Source organism: Gopherus flavomarginatus, chromosome 5 (assembly GCF_025201925.1).
Source record: "Gopherus flavomarginatus isolate rGopFla2 chromosome 5, rGopFla2.mat.asm, whole genome shotgun sequence".
In the NCBI taxonomy this organism is placed as follows: Eukaryota; Metazoa; Chordata; order Testudines; family Testudinidae; genus Gopherus; species Gopherus flavomarginatus.
This window is the reverse complement of record NC_066621.1, coordinates 96,848,313-96,869,642: the sequence shown is the minus strand read 5'-3', so window position 1 is coordinate 96,869,642 and position 21,330 is coordinate 96,848,313. Positions and strand designations below refer to the sequence as shown.

The window sequence follows — 21,330 nt, the reverse complement described above, 5'->3', positions numbered from 1 at the left end:
ATAAAGAATGCAGGAATAAGAAACACTGACTTTTTAGTGAGATAAAATGAGGGGGAGGCAGCCTCCAGCTGCTATGATAGTCCAGGCAGGACATTAAATGGTGGAGGGGAGAGGAGTGCAGTATCCCGCTGCTATGATAGTCCAGGCAGCACAGAATCTTTTCTTTAGACTTGAAAGAGGGGGAGGCTGATGGAGTTCAGCCCCCAGTTGCTATGATGAGGACGGTTACCAGCCGTTCTGTACCATCTGCAGGGAATAACTGGGAGTCATTCCTATTTTTACCCAGGCACCCCCGGCCGACCTCACCTGAGGCCAGCCAGGAGCACTCACGGGCTGATGACAAGGACGGCTACCAGTCCTACTGCACTGTACCGTCTGCCACCAGGGAAGGGAGGGGAGAGGATTCTGCTGTTCATTGCCCCAGCACCGTGTCTACCAGCAGCATGCAGTAGACATAGAGTGACATTGAAAAAAGTCAAGAAACGATTTTTCCCCCTTTTCTTTCAAGGGGTGGAAGGGGGAGTAAATTGACGAGATATACCCTGAACCACCCCGGACAATGTGTTTGACCCTACAGGCATTGGGAACTCAGCCAAGAATGCAAATGCTTTTCGGAGACTGCGGGGACTGTGGGATAGCTGGAGTCCTCAGTTCCACCTCCCTTCCTCCATGAGTGTCCATTTGATTCTTTGGCTTTCCGTTACGCTTGTCACACAGCACTGTGCTGTGGACTCTGTATCATAGCCTGGAGATTTTTTTCAAATGCTTTGGCATTTCGTCTTCTGTAACGGAGCTCTGATAGAACAGATTTGTCTCCCCATATAGCGATCAGATCCAGTATCTCCCGTACGATCCATGCTGGAGCTCTTTTTGGATTTGGGACTGCATCGCCACCTGTGCTGATCAGAGCTCCATGCTGGGCAAACATGAAATGCAATTCAAAAGTTCGCGGTGCTTTTCCTGTCTACCTGGCCAGTGCATCCGAGTTCAGATTGCTTTCCAGAGCGGTCACAGTGGTGCACAGTGGTGCACTGTGGGATACCGCCTGGAGGCCAATACCGTTAGCGGCCACACTAACCCTAATCCGATATGGTAATACCGATTTCAGCGCTACTCCTCTCATTGGGGAGGAGTACAGAAACCGGTTTAAAGAGCCCTTTATATCGGTATAAAGGGCCTCGTTGTGTGGACGGGTGCAGCGTTAAATCGGTTTAACACTGCTAAAATCGGTATAAACGCGTAGTGTAGACCAGGCTTGTGTTCACAAGCAAAATGAGTTGTAATGGTCTGAACCTAGGTCCTATTAAATATTGGACCACCTCACACTTTGACAAGAAGTTGGTAGGATTGGCTAGGAAGCCAGAGACTGTAATGGCAGGAGTGTCGCAGATTAAGACTGAGGGTCACTAGCAAAACCTGAGGCAGGGGAGCAGGCAGTTGCACAACTGAAATGTGTTAGCATAGTTTTGTGGCAGAAGCTTGTAGCAGAAGGAATGTCTGGCTGGCTTTTCTAGTGGTTAGAACAGGACATGAGGAATCAAGAACCAAAGTTCTGTTCCCAGCTCTGCCACCAATTCTTTTCTCCCAACAACGGAGAGAATACCTGCTCACCTTTCCAGAAATTTCTGTGTCTCATCCAGAATCTTCTGGGAGTCAAAGTGATTGGTTGCCATTTTCTTGGCACAGGACACAATGGAGTTCATTTTCTCAGCCAACTCCCCCGTCTCCTTTTCCAGTTGACTGTGTTGCTTGAGCAGATCGCGGCTGGAGCGCAGGTCATGCCCCATCTCTGCATCCTGAAGAACCTTCTCAATCTTTTCTATCTTCTCTTTTGCATCCTACAAGAAGCAGATGAACATGAGCTAGCTCAGACTGTGCCGTATGGACTTTCTTCCACTTCTCCTCCTCCACTCAGGCCTTCCCTGCATTCTACATGGTGCTTTGCAAATCCTTTCTCAGTAGAACAACAGGGAGGGCTCTCTAAAGTTGAGACATCTTTTTGGAACATGTTGATATGTCCATTTTTTTCACATGGCTACCCCTGTCCCAGCCCCTTAAACAGATTTCCCAATATCTTAACATTCAGAGATCCACAACTGTAGTTGCACCATCACAAGAGTTCCCTTAAATGATGGTAGTGCACAGCTTCACAGCCTGGTGTCTTTCTCACTCCATTCTCCTGCAAGCTTAGGATCCTAGATATGCTGAGGCCATATAAAACTCCCTGTATGACAATTATTCCTTTGGTGGTGGGGAAATCTGAAATTAAGTCTTCAACAGGACAGCATTCTCTGGGGCTACTCTAATTCCTGATCTTTGTGATGAGCTTTCTGTGGCAACTGACAACATGGAGAGCAACAGATCAGTCCAGTCCCTCCCCACTGAAATCAATCACCACCTGACCTGGAGGAGTTCCATGAGCTGTTCTTGCTGTCCGGCCTGTCTCAGCTTGTCTCCTCGCTCTATCATTTTGTTGTACAGTTTCTCCCACGTCTTCTTCAGCTCTGACATCTTGTCCCAGATAGAATCTGCAGCATAATGGTCATCTTGAATCAGCTGATTTCCAATCTGGGGAAATATATTTTATTATTCAAAGGTCTCAAAAAGGGGCACAATCAATGTGAATCTTAACAACTTTGATACTTATGCTTGTTTCTTTCCAATTAATACCATGCAGCATGAAGCTTTCTCCTACAACAAACTTACCATACTGAAAAACAAGGACTCTGGAATGATTCACATTGCTGAGCCCCCTCTGAAATTTCCACTACTACAGGAAAATAACCAGACAAAGTAATAACTCCCTCACTGTATATATTTTGTCTGCACCCCATCACACCTTTACCTGCCATGCTAAGATTTGCAAACTTAATGTTAAAAAGTAATCAAGAATATCAACACTTAATCAAAGACTCATCTGTGGTGCGACTTGCTGTGTTGGCCACTGCTGTTTTATGCAAATAGAACCAAACCTATCAAACACTGGCCAAGTTGATAAAGCTTATCCAACAATGATTCCACCCTCACCATTATCAGCTCTGCAAAGTGCTTCTTGTTTGCCATCATTTCCTTTTCAGCAGCCTCATGCCACTTCAGTTTGCGCAGGACATTCGTTGGGTCACGATAGGACTCATCTGATGCAATCTTGTACTTCTCTTCCATCCATACAAGCTGCTCAGCAACATCACGGTTGAACTCCTATTAGGGACAGTTAAAATTAAATATTTTTAACTCCTGATTGTACATAGACTCAAGGACACTACTTGGCAGTGGATTCTAGGAACTCCCTCAGTAAATATTCGGTCCTTACTTTATCTAAGTGTTGGGGAGTCCGGTTTCTTTTAGTATGAAAGACAATTTGAATAATCAGCACCCTGCATTGATGGATCACAATCCTGGGTTGCTGACAGACTTGAACAATCTTTTGCAGCGCTAATGTAATATCTGTGTTTCCTCCTTTGGACAATATTTCCTACCCCACTGCTTTCAATAACCAATGACGACTCAGATTTCAAGCAGAAAATTGATTTATAAATGTGATGACCCACCATTATGATCATGCAGCTCCATGATGGGAAGCCCATATACCATTCCTGACATTCCATTCCATATGAAAAATAAGGCTAGGAGCAATGTAATAACAATGCTTCCCAATTATATTATAGATATATTATAGAAACTTTAATTTGAAGCACCTTTTGGGTAACTAAAAGAATTCTGTTAAGGATTTCCCAAATACCCCAGGACCATTCCAAGTGAAAAACTTTAATGACTAGAGTCTACGGCAGGGGTTGGCAACCTCTGGCACACGGCTTGCCAGGGTAAGCACCCTGGAGGGCCAGGCCAGTTTGTTTACTTGCCAAGTTGGCAGGTTCAGCCGATCGCGGCTCCCACTGGCCGCGGTTTGCCGTCCCAGGCACATCCCTTGGTCCTCACCAGAGAGGAAAACGCAAAGTTGTGCATACATAAACAAAGGTCAGGTTGAGGCCTCTTTGAATATTAGATCCCATAAGACAAATTATTTCCTTGTTTGTGTGGTAGAATGATAGTTAATGAAAATGTGACCAAACAAACAAACAAACAAAAAACCAGGCCAGTTCTGCTCTTACTGATGATGTACCACTTTTACAACCATGTAGCCACATTTACATCAATGGAGTACTCATGATTAACACTGGTGTAAGTGAGAGCAGAATCAGGGCCAATGTTTTAGAAAGAAACTTTCATTCCACCTCAAGAATCTGAACCAGAGGCTTCCTCCCACCGGTTCTGGAGCATCAGCTTCTTCTCTCCAGTTATAATTTTCTGTGGGAGCCCCAGCCCATAGTGAAGCATTAACATATGAGCCAAACGGGCTAAGGCCAGGGTGACGTTCACAAGGACGTTATCTAGTGATCAAGATGCCCAGGTGGTTTTTCATGAAATGTTTTCGTTTCTTGTGTTAATTCAACTCACTGTATACTTCACCATGGCCTAGTAGGTATTCTCTGATCACTCCAACAGTGTTAAATGAGTTCTTAATGTGTTTGCCAATACTCTAGTCAGCCTACATGTGGGATCAACATTTCCTAACCTCCTGCTCCTGAATGAAGTGGGCTGTGGCTGGAGGCAGAGAGAGTGGCTCAATATTTTTAGCCTTGGATCAAGGCAACAGAGTGTTAAATTACTGCAGCCCTAAGGTTTCCTCTGGTCAGCTCTAGTGCATCAGCCCTTTCACCTGCAGCTGAAGAGATGCCAGCAGCTTCCTTTTTTTCTGTTCATTACTCTGTCTCAGTCGTTCCCATCGGTTCCGGAATGTAGCCAGTCTCTCCTCAATCCTGCAAAGAAAATAGGACACGGAGCTTTAATTCCCCTATCTGGAATGACAACAAGGCAATGGCACTGATCCATCCGGGTTTCCCTGGTCATTCTTTATTGCTAGAACTTCGGGCTAGCTGCTGTTGCTAAGAGTAAAGGTGTGTGTGTAAGGCTCACTACCCCATCCCTTTGCACAACCGTGCTGCATTTTCCAAGATTGAGAGCTTGTGTGTGTGGGAGAATGGCAGCTCCACTGGGTACTACTGCCTCTCCTGAGCAGATAGGTGGGAAGGGGATAGATGGACTGGGGGTGGGCAGTCTTATGACTATTATTAAGAACTATTGGTATTATGGTAGCTCCCCAAATGTGCTGGGCACAGTACCTACATGTAAGATGATACAGTCCCTGCCCTGAAAAGCTTTGTGTTTAATTCACTTCCACCCTCACAAATATTTTATTTTAATATTTAAAGTGATGAAAAAATGAAGGGTGTAGTTCAAAAGGTTTGTAAAAATCTCCATTTCATTTTTGGGGAGTTGACACAGACAGCTTGAGTTCATAAGACATCTTCCTCCAATTTAAACACATGGAGCTGATCCTCAGCTAGCGTAAATCAACCATTCCATTGAAGCTGATGGAAATAAACTAATTTACACCAGCTGAGGCACTGGCCCATGGTTGTTTTTCCCGGAGTGAGTTAATTAAATGACAAACAAATATGTCTTTACAACTAAATGGAGACCCCTATGCTAGAAGAACCGCGGAAAAGACTGAACTGGCACAAACATATGTTCCACTATAGCTCAGGCACAGGCACTATATTTTTGCATTAGAATTTCTCTTTCACCTCCTATCCATGTTCCCGTAGTTTCTCTGTATTTGTTTGTTGCTGTTTTTTGTTGTTGTTTTTTAATTTGCCCATTTTTCATTCTACTTTTTCTTTGGACTCTCACTGTGCTCAGCTGTGTTCCTCCCCTCCCCACTAATTTCTCCCAAGCAGAATGTGGTCCTATAACATTTAAGTGCAGGATAATGCAAATACAGTGACAAACACAACCTGCTCGTGTGTCTTTGGCTATTTGCCAAGATGAATTCCTTTTGGGAAACCGCCAAATGCTTGTCCTCTCTCTTTTCATATTTAAAATTGAACTATGCCACTGTATGTCCTGGCATGAGACACCAGAGCCAGTACAAGCAACTTTAAGCATAATTGTAGCTCCTCAGTTTCCCCCAGAACTCTCACCTTCAAACAGCTGTGCTCTCTAAACACACAGGGCCCAAGTCTCATTTACACTAAGGCCCCTTTACACTGCTCTAGCACTGTAAAGGAGCCATGAATTACACCGACTCCCACTTGAAGGCCATGTTATAGTGCCAGGGTGGTGTAAAAGGGCTGTAGTTAGATGAGAATCAGGCCCACTGCATGATGATTACAACACTTATTCCTTTGAGAGGTGATTTGAAATCTATTGTATTCATACTAAATATGATTGATACTCTCAAATGCAAGGAACACACAGTTATGTTAGAATTTTAATGAGTTTGTCAATAAAGAGGTCATAGAACCATAGGGTTAAAAGGGACTACAAGATCTTATTGGCATATGTAGTATAAAATGCCAGGAGAAAAACTGGAGTATTCTCCATTATTGTACCAAAAATGGCATTCTGAACTGAAAGTGTTACCCTTGTCATTAGAGTACAGGAAATGCATATCTTTGCAATACCGGCTTCATTCTCTCCAGGTCAAGAAGCAGCATGGAAGGAAATGAGAGAATTCATCCTTTTCCACCCAAATTAGAACACCACAGCTTGTGGACTGATGGGATTTGGTATGAATGCTGGCTCAAACTGGATCTTCTGTTTCACTCTAACGACATTTCATGATGGTTTGTAAAAGCTAAATGTCTTCTGTGGAGTCAATTCCTCCTTTTTCGTACCTAGAGTGTAAACGGCTCTGAACTCACATGCAAGAAGAGAAGTGCCTGTTCTCCACTAGCTTCTCCCCATGCTCATGCATCACTTCAACCCGTTGCTTCAGTGCCATCAGCAGTCGTTCAAAATCCTCATGCCGCTTGAGAAGGGTGTGAACAGCATCCACATGGTCCTGGAGTGGAGGGAAGAATACTTGATCAAGTGTCACCTCTGTGATATGGCTCCCTCTGTGGCAGTGGAGGAGATGGTATTATTTCTGCCTTTGTGCAGGTCTTTATTCTCCATCTTTCCCCCCTGAAGCAAGTATTTACTGTAGATTTTCCTCATCATAGAGGACCTTCGGGGCTTTGAACAAGTGAGGAGCGGTGCCTTGCTTGATCCCTTATCTCTTATGTTTTCTCCTGTCCTAAGATTCTATCCTCATCTTTTAATTGCAGCAGCATGGTGCCACCCTGGTGTAAGCACTGTATTATAGGGCTTCCACTTTCACACGCTCTTAAAATAGCCCTTATATTGAACAGTCTAACAGCTATTCTAGATCCATTGTTTACCTGGCATTTGGTTACCCAAAAACTGCAGCAAACCAGTCTGAGTGATATGAGGAAGATGCACTTTAGATTCTAACAGTAGTAGTAACAGCTCTATCATCCAGTCTAAGGGTAAGTCTCCAACACGTGTTAATAGTACTCATATCCTCTTTCCCAGCCTCTCCCTATTGGAGGTGAGATTGTTATATTGTTTCCCCTGGCTGACTGCTGTTAAGTATTGCTGTGGAAAGTACCAATTACTTCCTTGCTGATATTCTATTGATTGCAACAGCACACTAATGCATAATGGCAGTGTATGAGTAGAAGGAACTGTGGAGAAAGCACGGTGAAAAGGTTAACCAGAGCATTCTGCTCTAACTGCACAAACACACTTCTGGGTCACAATGGCAGCTTCTTGGTTTTGCGTCTTTTAGCAGTTGTGAGCAGGCTTCTCATTTAAAGACATGAGTAAATGAGAACCAGGCCCTGTGTGTGCAGCTTTTGAACATTAACACATCACTGTTACAAAAATGCTGCAACCAATCTAAGCTTGGCTAGAAATTCTCAGTTTTGAGCCAGAGGAGAGAGATTGTCATTGAATCTCTGTTCTCACTGAGTCATTGTGGGTCAAGGCTGTTCTGGATGGGAAGTGGGAGCAGGAGACAACAAAGGCTGTTCTGATACATACTCCAAGGTCATCTACTCGTAGAAAAGCCTCATGGCTGGAGAGGGTTGCATTGATGCGATCTGCTTCCCTATTGAACTTCTGCAGTTCCAAGCTGTCTTGGAGCCTCTTCTTCCGCTGCTCCCACATCTCCTCCAGCTCACTGCTTTCTTGAGTAAGCCTCTCCACAGTCTGGCACACATCCTGGGTCCTGTTGCTGGGCTGATCATACATTATCTTCTGCCCCAGCTCTTCAAGCTGCATAAACCTGCCCAGAGTCACAAGGAAAGAGGACAAGTTACTGTAGGAGGAGACTTGAGCTTGGTATTCTCCTGGCAAAGCACAAAGAATAATAAACTTCCTTCTCCTATAACTTCCCCATCTCTCTCTCTCTCTCTCTCTCTTTAATGCTGCTCTATTTCTTACTTTCTTCTTGGCAGAACTGCAGTTACCCACTGCTTTCCCTATTAACGTCCTCTTCACTTACAGTCTGCCAAGAAATGCAGGGGTTGGCTGCTCAGGGTTGTACACCTGAGGTGGCCAGGAGTTTTCTCTCTTGGCTTGAGAGCCCAAGAAAACAGGTGGCCAGCCATTACATGGGACGGGAAGAGTCGCTGGGTTTTTATAAAGTGAGAGATGGGGCTGGGGGCCTGAGAGTCTGGCAGGCCTGGCTCATAAAAATACAGAAGAGAGGAGAACCCAGGGTAAGTGATTGGATTACTCTGGCAGAAGTGATCTGGAAAGGAAAAGAGGTCTGAGGATTTTAAATAGAGAGTTTTCTTCCTTGCTGAGCATCAGGGTGAGGTAGAAGGCAGCTATTGCAATCAGACATTGGATTAGCAGACACTTTCATTTGATATGGGGAAATTAACTGGGTTATGTGCACAGTCAGTTTTTATTTTCTTCATGCTAAATTTTGTATGCACTTAAATAAAGCCCAAGTACCATTTTCATGCCAAGTTTATGTTCCCAGATCTGTTTTTTGGGTATGCTCCTGGCCTCCCTGGTGCTGCAAACTCTACCTGTCCTTCTGAGTGCGAATTTCCTTCAGAAGGTCCTGATGTTCCTTCAGCAACTGCTCTGCGGAAGCCACATCCAGGCCCATCTCCTCACTGCCCAGCTTCTCCCTGATGCCATTTCCCCAGAGCAGGAGTCTGCGGCTGTCCTGCAGGAAAGCCTGTTGATCCTGTGCCAACTCCAGGGCTGTCGCCCTCTCTTTAGTCTGTGACTTGAGTGTGACCAGCAGCTTCTCCATATTCTCCACTTGCTTTTTGATGGCCCTGCTCTCTGCAGGGTTGGTGTCCTTAATCCTACACAAGGAAACCAAACAACATCCTTGATTTAGTTTCAGAGACAACTTTAGCCTTATAGCTTGACCCAGCTGACAGTAAAGTCAATGGGACTGGGTCGTTAGTGGTTCCTCCCGAAAAGAAGGTCAGTTAGGGCACTTAATGTTCCTCGTCAGCAGTAAACAGCATAGACACAGTGATCATAGAGTCCTCCAGGAAATGCATCCTGTCAAAAGACTTTACAGGCACCAGTGGTGCATTCATTCATCACTGAGGATCAAAATTTTTTTGTTATATTTTTTTAATTCTCTGGCTTTAGTTAGGAGTGTCAAAAGCTAGCATATCACATCAAGAAATTCATTACTTTTACTTTAAAGATATAACCTTATAATGAAATAAACTGTCTTTTTATAGTCTGACTCAGTATTGGTACCCTTTCCCCAGCCACTGCTGGCTTCACTGATGCCTTATGTCACCTCTGATCTGTATGTAACAAAGATATTGTAGGACTAATCTCCACAAAAGAATACAAATTACCTAGTCTTTCCTGCTCCCAGATTCCAGGAAAAGCACAATTGCACCCCATGCTCCTTTTCACATAACATAAAACACATAGGGATGATCAGCCAATCAGATTTCACAGTTCCCTGAAATGTTTCTACCTTATAGATCTGAACAGGGAATGCCCAACAGAATGGAACAGGTGTGTTGCAAAGGACATTGTAAACACACAAGTAGATATTTTTTAATTAGAAGTGTTAAACCAAAGTTTAAAATGTATACCCAGGTGCCCTATATTTCTAATTCTCATTCATTGTCTTTTTCCCATCTCATGCCCCTCAAGGACACCCCATTTTGGGGACTACACAGTACCTCATTAAGAATACACATAGCCTGAAATAGTGTTTGTTAATCCTAGTCCATGGTCCTACAACCTGAACTGCAGTATGATCTGCAAATGAGGTGTCCTTAAATTCAAAGAGAGGTAACACTCGTTGTCTAGAACAAACTCAGTGCAGACTGTGGTTTGTGTTGATAATTCATTACACACCGCATTTCATTACATGTTCTGGGGATTTGAGTTGGAAGAATAGCTCAGTGATTCAATATCAATAAAGACTTAAGCTACTCCATTCATAATATAGGGATTCTTTCTATGTAGACAACATTTGGAGCCAGTCACCCAGATATTCATCCAACTCTACCCAGGATAGAAGATCTCACTCAAAGAGGAAAAGGAGCAATGATTGCAGCCAGACAGGGAGAGCAAGCTAGCACTAGAGGCTGACTTAAGACAAGTGTAAATTAGCCTTTCGCAACTACATATACTCTATACACTTTGCTTCAAATATGAAACTAGATCACTAGGCAAAAATATAGAAATAAATGGCTGATTTCTTACGATTTGGCCACACTCTTCAGGTATTCAATTTTCCTCTCCAGCACCAGGACCTCCCTGTCAAAGGCAGACAGCTTGCGCCGGTCTGCTTCCAGTACGGCAGGTGTTTTTGCAGGTTCCATACCCTTGAGATGGACCAGCTTGTCTTGTAGTAGCCCTCTGGTGCTCTCGCAGTCCTGGAGGAATGTCCTCACATCAGCCACCCCAATCAGCTCTGAACCCTTTTCCTCCTTCAGAGTTTCCAGGTGCTCCCATCTAGGAATGAAAAAACAACTGCAACAGCTATATCTAGACACTGAAATCACAGTGTATTTGCCTAGGGGGAAAAATAGATTTCTAGGGGATTTGTTGCACGCACAATAAAAATCACGTATGGTAAAATTCATCTCTGTGCCAGGGGGTGGAGACAAGCTCTGTGCTCTCTTTATATACCACAGCAATCTTCAAAATAAGACTGTATTGGCACTTAAATGGGGCATAAGATTAGTGATCAGCCTCTACACATGGATGAATTTCCCCTTTAAGTAGGTACTCCTCTCCTGCACCCAGTGCAAGCCACTGTTACACTGTTGAGTCTATGCAAATAAAGAAAAATAATCAAAATAAGGACCCAATTGTGCCTTGACATTTCTGACCATGGTTGGGGCTGCCAAGAGTCCGTAGAAAAATAGATAGCAAACACACTTTACAAAAGCAAAGAGTTTTTTATAGTTACAATTTTCAAACCTGAATGCCTTAGAAGGACATCCTAACTCCTGCCTCTGGGTGCGCAAATCCACACTTAGCCATGCATCACAGGCTGAACCAAACTGAAGAGCCCAATGTGACATTTGACTATGCCATGATGTGCTTGCTTTTACTTTAATATAATGAAAACAGGCTTATTCCAAAGTATATTTTACCTGCCGTCATCCATTCATTTAGGACCTGTCAGTCTGACCCTTGTATCACAGCACAAGGGGTGCAAGGAGACTTCCTCCCCTTCTCCTTCCTGTGCAAGGGTCAGGCACCTCCGCTGATGCCCAGGTGGGAATTTGCTGCAGCACCCTATCAATGGTACAGAATTCAGACCCACCTCCCCTCTTGGCTCCCTGAAACTCGGGAGGGGATAAAGACTTATGGGGAACCTTTCCCACTGGACCGTGAACAAAAAGCCCTCAGATCCCAAAGCATCAGCTGTACCCATGTACACAATGAGTGTGTCCATGACCTGGCAATAGTTCTCGTGAATTATATTTTTTCCCATATCTCCAGCCAGTAACGGTTGGGACAATAAGATCCAATTTTCAAACAGGGACACGTAAACAGAATGGCCCCATCCCCTATGTAGACACTCAAATCAGCATTTACGTGCATACAACAGGCACATATATGCCAAAGTCATGACTACATATGGTCAAGTGATGATTAAGGTGTCCAGTGTGCAAGATGCTCTCAAATGGAAAAGTGAGCTCCTTGCCTGCCTGTAGAAACTGCTTGTTCTTTTCAATGACTGATTGCCAAGGGCAGAGGATAGACTTTCCATCACAACTGTCATAATACCATAAACCCCACAGTCAGTCCATGTAAACCAGCCCCTGCTTCTCTTCTTATCATTATCCTAATTTTGTTAGAACATCTCCAGCAGGTGTGCATTAAGCTGTGATGCAAAGAATTCTAGTGATTTTGATTCCATCACTTCTTGGCAAATGGTTCTATTTAGAGCTGATTACGTTATAAATAAGAGAGATTTTACATCTCCATTTTGGTAAAAGCTTCCCCAGTGAAGTAAACACAAACTGTAGTGACAAACAACTTTCCATAGACAACCCTCTGTCTTCACATCTCAGGTCAGTTGTGTGTGCCAAAACATATCAAAATATTTTCTCCAAGATAGTTTATGCAGAGCATGAAAAGTCCTTGATGGGGTGATTTCCCATTCTATCAGGAGCACCTTTACCTTCTACTGAGCTCTTTAAGGTGGGCTTGGATCTCATTCTGTTTGCTGGGACTGTTCTTTGCAAACTTATCTGCTAGGCATTCGATCTCTCTCAGCTGGATTTTCCCAGCAGCCATTTCCACTAGAAAGCTCTAAAACAGACAAAAAATACAGCAATAATGTATAGAGTGAAGATCTCAAAACTCATCATCTCTATGCAAATAGTGCTCCACAAGCTGTTGTATTCACTCATCTTCTATTTGTATATCTACTATGTTTTTATATCCAATTTATTTCTTTTCTTTCTGTTCATTCATTCATCTCTTGACAGAAAACACTCCCCTATGTGGTTTTCCCCCTTAGCCCATTGATATATAATAAACTTATTTTGGTATAATATAGATCCCATCCCACCCTACTGACATGTGGACAACTTATTCTGGTATAAATCTGCAATTATATAATCACACCTTAGCTTTCACTGGAAAAAGCTTTCCTGTGTAGACAAAACCCTCTGGATTAAAATTCAATTAACAAAGAGAAGGTTCAAAGCAACTTCTTTGGAGTCCTTCTTTCCTCACATACATCCATTCCCCCATGGTCAGTTTATTTTACAAGTTATCTACACCGAGTGGAGATGAGGTACCTCATATTTCTGCTGTGTGACATCCACATTGTCTGCTCCAGGCTGAAGGGTCTGGAAAATTTTCTCCTTATCTTCCATCCAAGACTGAAACTCTTCACAGGAGTTGTAGAAGCGGTACAATCTGATCATCTCCTCCAGACCTTTCTTCCGATGCTGTAAAACAGATGGAGAATCAAATATTGTGGTACGCAGGCCTTTTGCAGAAAGAGATCTCCATGGCTAAAGAACAAAAGCATACAGATTAACCTGGCAAGTTGGCAGCAGTTCTCCCTGCTAACACACAGTGAATACAAATGGGCATCTTAACCCTAGAATATATGTTCCCGGGGCAAGAGGAATTGGGAGTATCAGAGAACTGATACTCACAACACATTGATAAGCAGAAAGTTTAATAGAGATATGTGCTGGCTGACTGAAGATACAAATCAACACTACAAAGGGAGCAATACCGTTTTAATCCTAGGCATGTGTATAAGCACTGGTTGCAGGAAACATAGAAATTGGAAGGTTCACACGGCAGCTTTTTGGGTGGGACCATTTGGAGGTTCAGAATATAGAGGAATAAAGGGAAAAACTAATGGCCTTTTGTGAACATCTGTGTTAAAGTTTCCAGTCTTTGTCACTACAGCCCCAAGACTTGGGGTTAACCCAGGGCCGGTGCAACCATTTAGGCGACCTCGCGCTAGGATTTGGGGGGCGCCATTTCCTTGGCGGCCGCCCCGGTTGCCGCCAGCATTTAGGTGGAAGGAGCTGGGGCAGGGTGGCACGGGGAGGGCTGCCTGCAGCAAGTAAGGTGGGGGGGTGGCACGCAGGGGAACTCCCCGCCCCAGCTCACCCCTGCCCCGCCTCCTCCCCAAGCACGCCATGGCCGCTTCACTTCTCCTGCCTCCCAGGGTTGCGGTGCCTAAGCTGACTGGCGCCGCAAGCCTGGGAGGTGGGAGAAGTGAAGCAGCAACGTGCTCGGGGTGCTTGTGCTCGTGCATGGAGCAGGGGTGAGCTGGGGCAGGGGGGGTGCCTCAGGGTGGAGAGTGGGGAGCTGCCGCAAGGGGGTGCCTCATGGCAGAGTGGGGGAGCTGCCCTGGGGTGTTGCCTCAGGGTGGAGGGGAGGAGCTGCTGCGGGGGGGAGGGTGCAAGGTGGAAGTTTCGCCTAGGGCGTGAAACATCCTTGCACCAGACCTGGGTTAACCTCTCATGTTTGTCTGACCGAGGAGAGGGTCTCCTGCTGTAATAGGCAAATTCCAGTAAAGCCAAGGGGATGCAGGAGAAAGCTACTCTTCAAAATATATAAGAACTGAGAGGGAAATCTGATGATTACAGAAATTTATTTGTGATTCTCACATAATGATGTACAAGCCAGACTGGATAAAAGCTGAACCAAATGCATGCAAAGCTTAAATGAAACTTCTGACTGTTTTGAAGGTAACCCATGATTCGTTTCTCTTCTACTGCTAACGTGATATTGGTCAAAATCAGAAAAGCACCACACAATTTAGCACAGCCAGCAGTCTTTTCAGGGTCTGCATAGTTCAGGATTGCAGCACATTGTCAGAGCTGAGCAAGGGAAGCTAACACAACACCTGCCTACACTTTGCATGATGCTAGACCCCACCAGTAATCTCCAAAACAGGCTACACACACACAAAGTATTAAAAGAGGTACAATACCTTCGTCATGGTCTGCAGATTCTCATAAAGCAAGTTTATTTCATTCTGGGTCCTCCAGATATTCTCTGGAACAAAGTGAGGATCTGAATCAGGTGGATTAGAAAATCCAATTTCAGGGGTTCCCCAGAGCACAGAGCGGCTTGGTGGTAGTTTAGTGATCCTCTGGTTTAGGCTACTCTGGACCTGAGCCTTCACCATTGGCACTGATATCACCTGTTAAAGCAAAATACAACAGAATCAGTCTGTGACACTACGGATAATTGGAGCCCCTAATCTCAAGGATAAATTAAAGGGCTAAATTTTCAAAATGATCTGCCTGACTCAAAGTGTTAGATATTGCAATTTACAAATGCACCTTTGTGATATATTGAACACTGTGATACAATTGTGATCTATCACTTTAAATTCTCAAGGATTTTCCTGAGCCTGCTTGCAGGCAGGGGGCTGTGTAGGGAAGTGAGGGTTCAGAATCAGTTTGCAGAGAGCCAGCCTAGAGTAAGCAGGGGTGAGTTGTGCGCCTCTGTTGAAATGAGCACCCTGCTTTGTCATCACACTCTGTTTTGGGGTTCTCTGAATTCTAAGAAATGAAATAATGTTACATGGCAACCTATCAGCATGAGTGTTTTATGTTTTTATCTCATGTCTCTATGCATATACCATGAACATAACTGCAGGGGACCAGGGCATGGGCGGTTTAGCCTAGCGGTCACAGCTGCACTTGTGTCCACAATGCAAGGATGGCCACGAGACAGTAGCTGGCAAGCAGGGATCAGTGTAATTTATAGTGCCAGGATCAATAGCCAAGACTCAGGGTCAGAATCAGGCTGGTGTCGGTGGCTGGAGATCAGAAAGCGAGGTGAGGTTTGGAGTGGCAGCAAGGCAGAAATCTGCTGGGTTGCCCAGACAACTTTATGGGGAATCCTCCAGGATTAAATTGTGAGCATGAGCCAATCAAAAGGCTGAAGAGTACTGTCACACTGGATTCTTTGGGCGGTACTTCCTGCAGTGCCTAATCTCTACCACGCTCTTTGGATGAGGTTCTACATGGCCTCCTGGTGGCAATGTGGAAATATCAGCTGTCCTAGGGTTCAGCGACCCAGGTTCTAGTCCCATAGATATTTACATTGCCCCTCCCTTTTGGAGGGCACCCTTCCTTCATGTTGGTACTTGGATGGTCTTGAAGAAATTTTTTTACCAAGTCAGGGGCATGGACATGGGAAGCAGGTTCCCAGGAGTATAATTCAGGACCCAGTCGATGTAGTACAGTCCCCTCCCCTCTGCAATTTATAGCTGAGGACAGGGCAGACTATATATTCCTTGTGCCCTTGGACCTGGACTTGTGGGGGGACTGATTGGGAACAGGGTTCTGTGTGTAATGCTTCAGGAGGGAAACATGGAAAATGGGATGTATCTTAAGGGGCTGAGAGAGCTGGAATTTGAATACTGACAAAAACCAGACTGGTCCAAGCTACTAGTGGTTTAGCTTGTGGGATGGCCTGTTTGTACAAAGGTGTTTAGCTGCAAGCCAGACTTTTTGGCATACTGTGAGAGCTGGTTTTTCCTGGTACTGATGGTCTGCCTACTCACTGTAGTGCTTTTTCGCATCATGGAAGTGGTCCTTAAGGTCTTCCAGAATATGATGAATTCACAGAATCCAGTTGGAGGTTGCTGGGTTCTGGGAGGTTGCTAGCAAGACAAGGTGGAAGCGAGAATAAAACCTGTAATTTGCAAAAAAGAGACTCTGCCCCATGGAGGCATGGTCAATGTTGTTGTATGACAACTTGTCATAAGGCAGGAGGAAGAACCACTTATCTTGATGGTAGTTAACAGAGCACCTTACGTATTGATGTAGTACTTGGTTCACCCTCTCTGTCTGCCCATCTGTCTGGGGGCAGTAAAGAGGACATAAAAGTGCAAATGTCCAGTAATTGGAGTGTTTCACACCAAAAGTGTGAGACAAACTGTGAGCCTTAGTCTGAGGTGATATGGTCCAGAAGTCCATGAAAAAGGATAACATGCATCACTAGGAATTGAGCGGTTCTTTCGGCAGAGGGCAGGCAGTCACAGAGGATGAAGTGGGCCATTTTGGTCAACAAGAGTCAAGACCACTATGTGGCCATCAGAATCTGGGAAGTCTGCTATGAAATCTAGGGTGATTGAGGCCCAGGATCTAGGTGGGATCTCCAAGGGTACTAAAGTGCCAAAGTGCTCAGAATGGGGTGTCTTGGTGCATGTACAAGCTCACAAGAGTCAGCATAGTCCTGGGGGCTACTGGAAGAAATGGGGAGCCATGCAGGAAGTCTTAAGGTGGCCAAAATGGCCCACTATTGATTGTCATGGCAGAGATGAAGCACTTCCAACCAGGGGCACCTTGGTGGGATGGATATGCACCCATCAGGATATGTGATCCCATCCTGTGTAGAACATTGCATTTTGGTTCTGGCTCTCATTTGCTCAGGTTGTTTCATTACCTTCTGAGCTAACAGATCACCTTGCGAAGTGGATCAGATTAGATGAATCAGGTTTTGGTGTATGGCGGCAGCACTGCACTAAGGAAGTTGTGAGGTTTAAGGAGAGAGGGTGGTTTTTGGCTAGACTCTTTACCTTCATGGTATTATTAGGCCTTTCAGGGTAAGGCATTATTGACTTTCCCATTCCTGATTCCCAGGTGATATTGAGATTGAACCAAGAGAATAATAGCCACCTGAGATGTCTTTGGTTTAAGGCTCAAGCTTACACAGATATTCAATGTTCTTATGGTCAGAAGAGACTTGAACCGGTTGTGGAGCTCCTTAAAGGTTATGGCACCATTCTTTGAAGGCTGATTTAATTGTGACCAATTCTTTATCTAATATTTCATCATTCTGTTCAGTGGAGTCAAAAGGTACATTTTCCATTTTCACATACAGACTCTGCTTCTGTAGTCTTTCCAGGATGGAACGAACATGGTAACAATGCTGCTCAGGGGTCTCTGAAAACAGACATAGGTCATCAAGATAGATGACTACATACTGGTCCAGGATGTCTCTAACTATGTTGTTTACAAAGTGTTGAAAGGTCGCAGGAGCTTTGGTCAGACGGAATGGCATTACTAAATATTCAGAATGCCCATAGTGTGTTCAAAAGACAGTCTTGCATTCATCTCCTGCCCGAATGTGCATTAGGTTGTAAGTCCCCACCACTCCAATGAAGTCCAGTTTGGTGAAAATTTTGGTAGACCACACACTACCTAGTTCCTTGGTTAGGAGCTCAGGATACCAGTTTTGGACTGTCACTTGGTTTAGGGCATGTTAGTGACACACAGGTGTAGCGTTCCATCCTTTTGCTTAATGAAAAGGAGCAGAGCCCCCACTGGGGAGGTGGAGTGTTGGATTGAGCCTTTGGGCTTTTACTCGATGTGCACATGCAGAGCTGCCAGCTCTGGCTCTGACATTGCATAGATCCATCCATAAGAGACCCTTGCCCTGGGCTGCAGGTCTATGGGGAGCTGTAGTGTAAATGTGAAGGTAGCATGTCCACATTTTTCTTTTCAAAAACGTTCGCAGAATCCTGTCCACATTTTTCTTTTCAAAAACGTCCACAGAATCCTAATACTTATCAGTGAGATGTGAACTCAGGCTTAGGAATGGTTCCTTCTGGTCACCATCGTCTGTGGTTCTCCCACAGGTGCCATCACTTCTGGTCATCTGCAGGAGCCTGGGACCTGAGGTTTGGGGCTCACCCTTCAGCACTGTTCAGAGGGAAACTGATCCTTTTCTTTCACCAGAGCATAGAAGGGTCGGGCTGGTCCAGTTGGGTGATGTTGAGAATCAGAGGAAGTGTGGAAAATAAATCGCATTGAATTTAGTACATCCCCGTATCCCTCGAGTACAGCCTCTAGGGGTAGTGTTTCCTGTGTCAAATCTATCATTTGTATGAGAACTGACCTAGGCGTTAAACAGAGAAGTATTTGTAGGGTTAGAGTGGTTTCAGCATCTATTGAATTATCAGAGCTCCTGTACCAATCAGGGCCACTGAGGGGGAACTAGTTTGGCCCCATCCATCGTACATAACAGTATCTGCACTTGTAAATGTGGGCAGGAACTTCATGTCCAAGATTGTGTTTCCCACGAGGGGTTGGGGGTAGTTCTGGAGCATAGTGCCCCAGTGATACCCAGGCTGGCCCCTCCATACAGCCTGGGTTCACACATTTCTTGATTCCTTGCTGGTTGAGGTCCGCAACTGGCAAAAAGTAAGAGCATGTGATGGTGCTCTGCAATAAAAGCATAAGTTATTGTGCAGTCACCATTCCTTTTCTTCCAGGGCCAAGCTTTGCAGACCAGACCAACCTGCATTGCTTCATGGGTAGGCACTGGAGCGTTCAAGCCCGGTGTCTGGGTGAGGTGGCACCATGGTTCACCTCCTCCTTTCCTTTCGCTTATGCAGCTGCTTGTTAACATGGAGAGAGAGGTCAATAAAAGCACTCATGCTGTTGGGGTCTGAGTACGGACTAGCTCATGCTTTACCTCCTCACTAAGTTCACACTGTAACAGGTGCAGTTGGGCCGCCACATTCCACTCAACATCAGACACAAGTCGCTGGAACTGGGTAGCATATGAGGCAGCAGGCCCTTTTCCTAGCTGGAGCTTTTGTAGTGCAGCTTCCATTCAGCGAGTGCAAGGAGGGTAATTGAAAATGGCAAAAAACATCCACAGGCAGGCATTTTAGTCAGTTAACACCAGGCTGTCCTGCTCTAGCAGTGGGGAGGCCCAGCCCAGGCCCTAACAACCTGTCAATGTATTTTCAATAGCTAGACACTTGCAGATGCAAAGATTACTGAGCACCAAGAGAGAGAACAAAGTGGGCAGACCCAAGGGGCAAACCACCTACTTGAGAGTACAAGTGAATTTCAAAAGTGTCAGGACACAAATTACATTCCTAAACTTAATCAAGGGATTTGCATATTTAGGGCTACAATTCCCTGTCAATAATGTAATAATTAAATTAGGGGCCAGATAACTATATTGATTAAAAACAAATGTTTTCAGAACTTGAATGGGAGCACCAAGTGCAGCCAAGCACTAGAGGTTCACTTTTATGGTCCTTAAATTATTGAACCAGCAAACTATCAACTGTTAAAAAAAATAAATCAGCATGTCTGTATTTGCCTTCACTGCTCAACATCTGTGGGCTTCTGAACTTACATGCCCCCTCTACTAACAAATAATTCAGGAACGAAAAGGGAGGGTCACAAAATGGTGTTCCCAGCTCTTAGTACTAATTGCAGTTGCAGCAGTTGCTTATCTTGCATAGCTCATTGTCATAGGGAGAGTGTTCAGAGCCAAAGAAACCTGAAAGGTAACCTTCAAGATTATGGCCAAAATAGTGAATGTGGGATTCAGACCACAGCTGAAGAGCAAATGAGTGTCACAAGACAAATCAAGAAGCAGAGGAATCAATCATGAAAACTGAATTTACCCAGGATGATTACAGAAGCCTCAGGTGAGAGGATTAAAGTAAGTGAAATGTTGGAGTCTGGGGAAAAGAAGGAAGGGAGGCAGTGTTGGTGTGTAATGGCCATTTGGAAGGAGAGCTGGATTCAATAGGAAGTAAGTAATAAGGTGAGGAGGAGCAGGAGATTTGTCAGAGCTAGGAGAGAGGTGTGATGTGGATGAACCAGTCTTGGTGCCAAAAACTGTATTTCTAGGATTCCATCAGAGACAGCCAGAGGACTGGGCTCTGACTCATGTATCATTAAGAGAATGGATTGAATCTAGGCTCTTCTGTTTGGCACGGAATTCCAACATTTCAAAAAACTTTGTTTTCATTCCAGTTCGGAATGAAAACTCATTTTGATCTGGAAAATCAAAACATTCCATTCCAAAAAGATTGAAGCATCTTGACCTTATCTACATGCTTTTTTTCAGTGAAGTTTTGTCAACACTGACACATTTTCACAAAATGGTTCAATTTCACCAAATTTCCAACCAGCTCTACTAAATAAAAACAAAGGGAAGTAGAGGGACACAGCCTCATATCCACGTACCGCAGATGGAGCCTGCTTTGCTACAGTACGAGCTTGTTCTTCCAGGCGCCTTATCTCCAGGCAGTAGCCTGTGATCTCCTTCTCCAGTCGCAAGTGGCGGTGTAGCAAGGCTTCTGCACTGGACTCATCCTTCCCATAATCTTTACTGGCCAGGAGGGGCTGCCGCTCCCGTAGCCATGAGTCTGCTTCATCAATGTCAGCAAAGTACTGAAGGGAACACAGGTGGGAGAATGTTTAATCAAACAGCCCTAAGAGATACAGATCCAACAGTCCATCCTCTGGCAAATGGTCAGCAGGGTAGTAATTGCATCAGATAGATAGCTGTGAAGCTAATCATAACACATACACAGGTCATATAAGCAGGACCATTACACATCAGATAGCTCTTTCTTTAGAAACCCCAATTATATTTCAGCATCACACTTAGCACCAATATGGTTCACAGAATCACAATTAAATAAATTAG

At 44.6% G+C, this 21,330-nt stretch overlaps 2 protein-coding genes across 4 annotated transcripts in view; one reads left to right on the top strand and one right to left on the bottom strand.

Moving 5' to 3' along the window:
• The window catches only part of LOC127051950 (uncharacterized), a 260,294-nt gene that overhangs the window by 105,859 nt on the left and 133,105 nt on the right, over nucleotides 1-21,330 (top strand). The window lies entirely within an intron of this gene.
• The window catches only part of SPTBN5 (spectrin beta, non-erythrocytic 5), a 173,238-nt gene that overhangs the window by 117,278 nt on the left and 34,630 nt on the right, over nucleotides 1-21,330 (bottom strand). For all 3 annotated transcript variants that reach the window (XM_050954918.1, XM_050954916.1, XM_050954917.1), the window contains 12 exons: nucleotides 20,865-21,071; nucleotides 14,840-15,052; nucleotides 13,176-13,328; nucleotides 12,551-12,681; nucleotides 10,615-10,866; nucleotides 8,946-9,233; nucleotides 7,948-8,191; nucleotides 6,765-6,904; nucleotides 4,718-4,817; nucleotides 3,028-3,198; nucleotides 2,404-2,568; nucleotides 1,612-1,838 (listed from right to left, as the gene is read on the bottom strand). In XM_050954918.1, the coding sequence (XP_050810875.1) occupies nucleotides 1,612-1,838; nucleotides 2,404-2,568; nucleotides 3,028-3,198; nucleotides 4,718-4,817; nucleotides 6,765-6,904; nucleotides 7,948-8,191; nucleotides 8,946-9,233; nucleotides 10,615-10,866; nucleotides 12,551-12,681; nucleotides 13,176-13,328; nucleotides 14,840-15,052; nucleotides 20,865-21,071 (2,291 nt within the window). The remainder of the gene's footprint in view (nucleotides 1-1,611; nucleotides 1,839-2,403; nucleotides 2,569-3,027; nucleotides 3,199-4,717; nucleotides 4,818-6,764; nucleotides 6,905-7,947; nucleotides 8,192-8,945; nucleotides 9,234-10,614; nucleotides 10,867-12,550; nucleotides 12,682-13,175; nucleotides 13,329-14,839; nucleotides 15,053-20,864; nucleotides 21,072-21,330) is intronic.